A 9604-nucleotide genomic window follows, 5' to 3' on the forward strand; every position below is an offset into this window, starting at 1 on the left:
GCTAAAGAGTGTCAAGACAAGAAGGCAACAGATTCGAATGGCTCCACGAGCGTTGGAGACATTCAACAACCTCAAGATGGCTTTATCAGAAGCGCCTTGTTTATCACTTACCTCGTGGGACAAGCCATTTCAGGTGATCAGCGATGCGAGTAAAATCGCAATTGGCGGTGTATTACAACAGAATGGTCATCCAGTAGCTTACATGTCTCGTAAGTTACTGTCCGCAGAGTCAGTCTACGATCGTGAACTCCTTGCAGTTATACAGGCCTTGAAACATTGGAAACATTTTCTTTATGGTGGCCGTGACTTTGAGATTCGCACTGACCACATCAGGCATTACGCTGGATTCAAACAATGCCAAGTGCACAGTGGACTGACCGACAACACCGCTGGAGCCAGATATTCTAGCAATTTGGTGGTATGATTGAGTACCTTCCAAGAAAGGCCAATCCAGTGGGTGGCTGATGCTTTGAGCAGGAAGGGACTCAACCTTGTTGGTACGGGACTAGACGACATGAAGCACACATAAGCGAATTCTGAGGAATTCGGTACACAGTGGGAATACATTGGATGCCACAGGACCTTGCCAATTTTTGATACGCAATGATTGGCTTTTCTACAAAGGTTGACTATGTGTCATGAAGTCGTTCAGGGCAGCACTTCTCCATGACGCCCATGACGCCATTACTGGTGGTCATATGGACATGAATTGGACTTTGGAGAAATTGGAACGGCAATATTATTGGCAAAAGATGAGGCGAGATGTGTTTTCATAAGTACAACACTGTGATATTTGTCAAAAGGCAAAAGCTCCTCGTCAAAAGAAGATAGGGTTGTTACAGCCCTTGCCAATTCCTGAGGAACCTTTCCAATATATTTCGATGGACTTTGTCAGAGCAGGACTCCATATGAGGCAACATTTGGAAGACCATTTCAATCGCTATTGACCAGGACCTCGTCTTCAGTACCTAAAGCGAATAGCTTGACAGAGTCTTACCAAGAGATTTTGGAGTCAGTAAAGGACAGGTTGGCTAAAGCGCAAGAGGCCTACACTCGACAGGCCAATAAAGACCGAAGCGATATGAAGTTTTCAGAAGGGGATTGGATGTACCTTCGGATTATGAAGCAAAGGTTGAAACACGTGGGCAAGCGATGTCCAAAGTTGTCTTTCAGGAGCTTCGGACCTTTTCCCATCCAGAGAAAGATTAACGAGGTTTCCATGAAGTTGAAGCTACCTCCGAGTTGGACTATGCACGATGTGTTTCACGTCAGTTGGTTAAAGCCATATGCAGGTCCAATCCCTTCAGACGTCAGTTGGTTAAAGCCATATGCAAGTCCAATCCCTTCAGACGTTAGAGACCAGGCGGAACCAGATATTATTGATGAAGCTGAAGTTATGGTTCCAGAACAGATCCTTTTGCACCGCTTCAAGCATGGCTCAGGCCGAAGACTAAGACAATTCCTCACAAAGTTTCAGGACCGAGGGACCCACGAAGCGGTATGGCTTGACAAAGAGTTTTTCGACGACTATGCGGCATTATTGACAGATTATTTGGAGGCTATGCAGCTTCCGTCAAGTTAAGCAGAAGGGGATGTCACGTGCATCCCACACTTGGATGCCACGTACACATATATGTGCAGAAGCTGCAGGACCTAGGGTGGAAATCTAGTCCCATGTGAGCCCCCAGTCCGAGACGAGTCAACGAGGGTCTCACTCTAGTCGTCCGAGGTCAGGTGTGCATTGTCCTGCACATGAAACAGTGCCAGTCTACGCTCCGAGTCTCCCTCTGGAATGATGTCGGTGGTTCTGTGTATCTGATATGATATTGGATGCCAGATCACTGTGTAGACAGTTCGGGTTTGCATATAGGAAAGGGGCCAGGCCATCGGGCTACCCCAAGGACAAATATGGGCATGGGGGAGGTGTAGAACCACCCCCATAGGGACCAGGAAGGCCTTGGCTATGCCCACAAGCCATGCGATGGCCATGGAATTGCTGTAGGACAGCCCTAGGGCTCCTGGACAGGTAGCCAATAGGGTAACCAGCCCCTAGAGGACTGTAGGCCAGGTGTGGGGCAGCCCACAGGCTGCCCAGCAGCCAGAAACAGAGGCGCTTTATGGCCAGCAACCCACGTATGTGATGCGCAGGAAATTTAGCATTAAATGCTGAATTTACAGGTCGTGGGACCATTATTAGACAGCCGACTGGTTTTAATCCAACCGACTAGCATCACTGAGGGGTATAAATACCCATTGCATAATTCAGTTCCATTCATCTCATAATTCACCAAGTGCTGAAGCTAATCATAGGGCCAGGACAGCCAAGGATTAGCTAATGCAAAAGGGGTGAAGGATTGAAGGTCAAGGGAAGAGGATTCTCCTCAGCCAAGAAGGTTCAAGTTCAGTCTTTTATTTCAATTTTGCATCATTCTAATAAAAGCAAATACACCATTCGTGGTGGGGGCCCTACAGAGGGTATTCGGGACCCAATACTGTGTCCTCTTCTCCCTCTCTCACTCTCTCTATTTTTCTGCACATCTACATTCAGTTTTGTGCATTAATTTCATCGCGACAAGTGTGCTATTGTAACACACAAAAGCTCTGGGGGTCTTCTTTCAGCCCTAAACACCATCTAGAACATGCTAATGCAAAAACGCAGACAGAAGGGAGAGTAGAGAGAGACAGATATGCTGGAAATTCAGTATATTCATATGGTACAAAAAGGTACCGTAATCTAGGGCCATAGGCTGCCTTACATAAAAGGTGGAATACACCAAAATCTGTCCTAAACTTGGACCCATTCCCTAGTGGAATGAATGATTACAACAATGAGCACTTGTGCCTATTTATAGGCCCCTTGGGACCATAGGAGTGTTGGCCGACTCGGCCAGCCGACTGGTCATAAATGCCATAAATGAAGATGCGCCTGCAGCCGCCTCAGCCGCCGAAGCTCCTGTGTTCTTATCTGGTTCAACCGACAGCTCCTGTGTGCAACCGACGGAACATCCAAGTCCAACCCTTGCCAATCTGCACCTCATGCTCAAACTTCCTGGTTCTAATCTGTTTTTCAAGTTGCCCCTTCAGGATTAGCTCCAGGATATGTCCATGGCAAACATGCACATGACATCCCCCTCTGCTAAACTTGATGACGGGATTCCAACCTGTTCTTGGATGACTGTCATCATCCCAATCTTTTCCCGAAGTCCCTCTGTCATCCATCCATCTCTAGCAACCCTTTTCTCGAAAACCCGGCCCGGTCTCCAAAACCACTCTGACTTTGGATAAGATCTATGCATCTGTTCCATCCAATCCCCAATCTGTTCCTGCCCTCACTCTGAACACTGTCTTGGTCTTTAAGCCTGAGAAATGAGTCTGGCACTCACATCACCCCTTGGAGGATAATCCTCCCTTGGGACCGTTGCCCGAGAACCTATCTGGCTCACAGGACTACCATCCCCTTTGGCTTTGTGGAACACCACCAACAAACCTCCTGGGAGCTCTTCCCGTTCCTATGTTCCTTGCTTTGGGCTTCGTACCCGTGTACTTTCCAGTACCTTGGACCTGTACACCATCATATGGGACTAAATCAGTGTTTAGCTTTGCTGAGCCTGATGCTCTGATACCAATGTAACACACGGAAGCAAATAGCGGTTCTCATGTGCCTTTTTACATGGAGAAGGTCTATGGTCTTCTATACCGTACGTTAGCAAGTCCAGATTAGTGTTAATCCATGTTTTTGCTTAGCATAAATCGTCAATTAAGTCTTCTGCTATTAGTACGCATGTTACATTCAAGGCCACAACTTCTTCAAAAATTGTACATGCAAACCAATAAAGAAATCTCAAGTATTGGTCCACATTCCATCATTGACCAGAACCTGCAAGGGCTAGCGAAGCTCCATACACACTACTTCTTGTCCTACACCTAGGCTACACCCTCTTTCCATGCTCCAGCTAATTGAAGGCTTCAGGAACGGTTAAATGTACATGAAGCCCCTGCATGAATCAGCCCACAAACAGCAAACACCCCAGCCTGAGGCCCTCGGAACTTGCACATCAATCACAGTGCCATCCATACAGCCCCATCAGCCTGTCCCTGTAGTATGCCGCTTACAGGCAAGCTGGCCATACAGCTGACAGCACAAATGGGGCTAGCTAGTCTCCACTTCTTCTCTCTGTGGTTTGTGTAAGGCACAAAAGCAAAAGCACTAAAACTAACCAACTAGCCCGCCCTTGCGCGCGCACACACACACAGGCACATGCCACAAAAATGGGCAATACAAACATGAGTTCAGTCTGTCTTGGAACCCACAGCCAGCATAATATTGATTGAAACTATTTGATATGTCAAATATTGTAATGCCAACCTTCTATGCACGTCTAGCATGAATTGATGGAAATGCACACGGCGCTTGCTTTTGACGGGACTGCAATGGTAGAAAATGTCAGCCACAAGGGATTTTCCGGTACCCACGCCTCCATAAATGTAGACCCTGTATCCAAGCATGCTGAATTCAGAGCAGAAAAACCTTAAAACCAATAAGTCAGTGACATCCACAGCCTACCCTGGCCCGACACGACTACATGTCAACCATAGGAAAACTTGATGATGTTTTGCTAAGCTCTTAGAAAAACAGCTTAATTCTTGCCTTCATGTTGATGCCTAGTATGGCTAGCCTGTTCCCAATTCGCATGCATGGCATGGACTACAATCTAAGGGCATGCATCTTTTCTCTATGGGTGGAGGGTGAGACTCCACCGTCATGAAAGCTGGCACTACAGAAGGAAGCTGATCAAACGTCATGCTTTTTTCAAACATCAAGAAACTCATGTTTGGAAAATGCCATGTTTTTGAACACTCTCATACACTCCACAGATCCAAATGCCATATTTTTCCGAACTCCTCTCTCTCTCTCTCTCATGTATGTTTGTAGGTAGGTGGGTATGTCTTTTATGTATTTACATCCGCACATATTTATATAGATAGATAGGTAGGTAGGTATCTATGTGTAAATGTATCTAGGTAGGTACGTATATATGTATGTATGCATATATAGGTATGTACGTCTGTTGTAGGAAACTGCATATGTGCTCTTTTTAAGCGCTTGCAGTTGCGTGCATACATAGGGAGGGAGGAAAGAGGGGGGCGGGGGGGGGGGGGGGGGGGCGGGTCAAGGTATACGAATGGCGCACCCGCGGGGCAATACCGGAGTTCTGAAAGCTCGAAGGGCATGCAAAAATCGGGATGCCATGCCGTATGATGATAATGATGGTGGCCTGTAATCTTTCAACTCCTTGTGCAGGCGTTCCAGAGGTTGTAAAGCTTCAAGCTGGTGCTCATCGAATCGAATGCCACCTGAACTGACAAGCTGATTGTAAGCCTCCATGGGAGAAGTTCCTTCAGGGATCTGCTCCAGAGATGCACTTCCATGGACATGTCTGCTGCCAATGCAGGTTCTGATATGAGAATGCGAGAAAGAAGAGAAGCCATAGCTAGGACTTCTCCGCCTGCAGAAGCCATGGCAAACGCTGAAGCAAGACATTGTGTGTGGCTTTTTTCGCCTCAAACCTTCAGTGCAGCTTTCAGAAGCAGGCCATCCCGTTTCATACTCGTGAATGCACCGTGAGAACAGCTTCTTATGCAGCAAGAAACCCTAGTTCCTAATGCATCCTGTCTCTTCAGCAGTGGAGATCCTAATATCCAGTCTTCAAAACCCTAATTTCTGTCTTTTCACAAGAACCCCGACCCTCGTCTGTGTAGTTGACTTGTATCAAAATCGTGATTTGTTTGTATACATCATCAGGGCCCTTTTCATTCAGTCGCGAAACCCTAATTTCCGTGTGTGCGTCAGAACGCCTCGACGCAATTACGGTCTACGGTCGAGCTCCCTGTCGAGCCTTCCTGCGCAGGGTGCAGTGTAACGCCCAGTTCCGCCATCTCAATACGCTCTTGGGTTACAATTTTCTTTCTTTATTCGAGCAACAAAATTGATAAGATTCTAGGTGGGGCCAAAGGCAACGCCAAATTGCCATGTACGACAAAAGGGCTAAGGGTGGCTACACACACAAAATAATGAAAGGATAGAGCCTGTAGAGTTTTTCACGATCTTGACTATTTGGGGTTATTCACGCATGATTATCTTTTGATTTTCATGCCTTGATTATCTTTTGAGGTAACCTATTTGTGAATGATGCCTAGTCTAAGGAAACAATGTTGATCAGAAGGCTAACCTTGAGCTTGAGGGATAAGTGAAAAAGTTGGACATGAAAAAATAGAGTTGTTATTCACGTTGTGAATAACTTTACCTTTGGGTAACCAAAGGTTCACAAATAAAACTTTGGGTCTAGAAAAAGATAATGGCTTGCTAAAACACCCTTTCATACACTTGAGATCGAGAAAAATTATGGGATCGAGAAAAATTATGGGAGATCCAAAGTCACTTCAAAGGATAGTTATTACCAAGGATCTTCCTACCAGAGGAGTATTAGATTCGGCCCTTTGGTTAGCACGCATCAAAGTGTGTTTATCTAGAGAAGCTTACATTTAAGCCAGACCAGTAGAGAAGAGTGCATGGAAGACACTCATATGGTTGATGTGAGCGAATGGAGAAGAGAGTTTCTAACTCCCCTACACTATTCGATGGCCCATTGAACACTATTAAAGATTTACTCAAGATGCAGTCGAATGTAGATCAAGAGGCTCACTTTGCCCAATGAGGTATTTCAAGGTTCCCAAAATAGAAAGAGGAATTACACAAGCAACACCTCCCTTCAAAATTTTGTACATAGGGAAACCTTTAACCATTCTCAAGAGCCAATCTCTTACACTCCAAGGATTAAGAGGGATGCATAGAGTATCGCTAGAATAAGAGAAACCTTTTTTCCTATGAGTAAATTGATGGAAGTAGAAATGAAGTTCAGGGAGTCCCAAAAAAAAATATAGATCTATAACCAACAAAAATAAGAATTAGATGCTAGAAGGGCCCTAGTAGAATAAAGACACTAGAAAAGAGGGCCAAACCTAAAATTAGGTGCTAGAAGGGCCCTAGTAAAACAAAGACATTAGAAAAGAGAGCCAATCCTAAAGCCAAATGCTCAAAGAAAGGAAAGATCAGAGATTGTGGGACAGGCCCAAGCCCTAGTACAAGCATTGATGGAGGGGATGCCCCCTCTCTAGACCTAATTCAAGAGGAACCAAAGATTGTGTGGGCAAGGGCTAGTAGAACCCATCTCAGAATACACTCAAACTCGAAAGATGCAACTAAAGCAAGAGCTGCATAATGTGACTAGAGGGAAGCTAAGTATAAATGATTACTAAGTGCAGGTTAAAGGGCTTGTAGATTCCCTTGCTTCTATTGGATCACCAGTAGATGACGATTATATGTTATTGGTGACCTTAAATGGTCTTGTTAAGAACATATTATCAATTTCACATCTCCATTGGAGTTTGATAAAACTTTCCTGATTTTTAGGAGCTAATTGCTCTCCTCATCCACGAGGAGATAAATATTGGTGTAGGTTCATCCTTCTAGAAATTCACATGAGTAGGCCTTCTACTCAGATATAAGTAGAGGTAGAGGCAGATCATCATCTAGAGGCTAGGGTGTAGGCCATTTTGAAAACATAAATCATGGGCAGTCACAACAGGAATCTAATATACAAATAAGTAGAAGAGACCACTGTAGAGGCAGGGCAAAAAAGAGAGGCCAAGTTGGTTTGTAAAGAAATCAAAATACAAATATCATGAATTGCTATCATTGTGACAAACCACAACACATCGCAAAAGACTACTATAAAAAGCAGAATGATATCAAAAGTGAAAAGTTGCAGCAACACAACTATGCATCATCAAGTAAACATGGTGATGATAGAAGTGAGCAGCTGATTTACAACACATGCTTAGTTCCATGACAACAAATGTATCAGGATTGGTAGAGATTTGGTATGTGGATTTTGGTGCCTCTAACCACATGACCAATCATGGTGAGTGGTTTAGACATATGTAAAAAATGAAAAAACCAGGTATATGTGGAAACAGATGATGATACTATGATTGCACATATTCGAAAGTGCCATTATTTATACAAGATGGAAAAATGAAGTACTTAGTAGATATATTTTATGTAGGATGAAAAAATGAAGTACTTGGTAGATGTACTTTATGTTTCTCATATACAAAAAATGTGGTTTAACAAATGGTTGAGTAGGGTTTGCAAATGAAGTTCGATCATCAAAGGTGCTTTGTGGAAGACATAAAAAATTACTAGTACTTAGTTACAAAGGATAACAGAAATGGTAAGATGTTTACTTTGGATATTAGGTAAAGACAGCCATGTTTACGTATGGGACAGGTATCATTATAGATATTGACATATGACACAATTATAGCTCTTAGGCATTTGATATACATAATTAAAAGTGTCAAAGAAAATAGTGTGTTGGAGTTTTCACACCAAAAGGAGCTTCTACATGGGCCCACATTTCACCCAATGCCCATGTTGGACACCACCTATAATATATACACGGGCTTTGTATCTGTAATAGATACATATGCATCATTCTTTTAAGAACCTGCATTAAGCCTCATCACTAATAACCCTCCATATATGTTTTTAGATGGGGGGCCATGGCAGGCATAAGCCTGGCCCATGGTACCACCCATCGTCTCCACCTTCCTACAATTAGCAGGAACTTTTCGTAACCTCGTCTTTGACCATACCACCCATTAATACACATTGCCTCTATTTTGAGTGCTCTCAACAACACCAGATCCCTCAATCCCCAAAGGTCACCCAAGCTTAATTGTAGCTATGGACACAGCAAGCTACCATACATCACCAATCTAATGATCTTGACTCTCCCACTTAAGTAAATGTCAAAGAAAGCAAGCAACAAAGTCAAAGAAAGCAGCCATGATTGGAGAAGTGCACATACATAGACACACCTTCAGCTTATGCCCATGCATGTCACTTGTATATTTCACTACCGGCATCACTTTTTTTTCACATCTCAGGGTGGTTGCAAGATGAGGGTACTCACTTTCGTTCACTCTCTCTAAAATTGGGACATCCATGCATCTCGGGCGGAGTACCTCGATCGTGATAGTGCCGCGAATCAAAAGACGACATGTGCCTCCCGAGCCTAAACCGTCATATCTCGATCGAGATGCCAACTAATGCCACGCTAGCAGCTCCGGGTTTCCAGGCGTCATCCATGTCACCAATACATGTCACCGCCACCACAATATCTCGATCGAGATACCTATGCCACTCGGATCCACATCAGGGCCACACTGTATCCCCGTAGGTATATTTGACTAGCACATCTCCATCGTCCACGTATCTCGAACGAGAAATTTACATCCAATCGCGACCATTCATTGTTCGAGGTAATCGGATACAATCTCCACCATCCCCATATCTCGATCGAGATACTGAGTTCAAATCTCAGCCGTCCAAATATCTCGATCGAGATACAGAGATTCAATCTGCACCGTCCGAATATCTCGATCGAGATACGTAGATGCAATCTCCACCGTCCAATTATCTCGATCGAGATACGGAAAAGCAATCTAAACCGTCCATTCACGTACGCTGGAAGATGCG

At 44.3% G+C, this 9604-nt stretch overlaps 1 protein-coding gene across 3 annotated transcripts in view; it reads right to left on the reverse strand.

Moving 5' to 3' along the window:
* Positions 1 to 5994, reverse strand: part of LOC147615452 (uncharacterized) — a 52963-nt gene extending 46969 nt beyond the window's left edge. For 2 of the 3 annotated variants that reach the window (XM_086779561.1, XM_086779562.1), the window contains exons 1-2: positions 5193 to 5983; positions 4367 to 4492 (exon numbers count right to left, since the gene is read on the reverse strand). In XM_086779561.1, the coding sequence (XP_086635687.1) occupies positions 4367 to 4492; positions 5193 to 5542 (476 nt within the window). In that variant the 5' untranslated portion in view covers positions 5543 to 5983. Of the gene's footprint in view, positions 1 to 4366; positions 4493 to 5192 lie in introns of all 3 variants that reach the window. The other variant, XM_086779560.1, reaches the window with a different exon arrangement.
* Between the last annotated feature and the right edge of the window lie 3610 nt (positions 5995 to 9604).

The sequence above is a fragment of the Cibotium barometz genome, chromosome 40, assembly GCF_041138505.1.
Source record: "Cibotium barometz isolate CiBa-2024 chromosome 40, ASM4113850v1, whole genome shotgun sequence".
Taxonomy (NCBI): domain Eukaryota; kingdom Viridiplantae; phylum Streptophyta; class Polypodiopsida; order Cyatheales; family Cibotiaceae; genus Cibotium; species Cibotium barometz.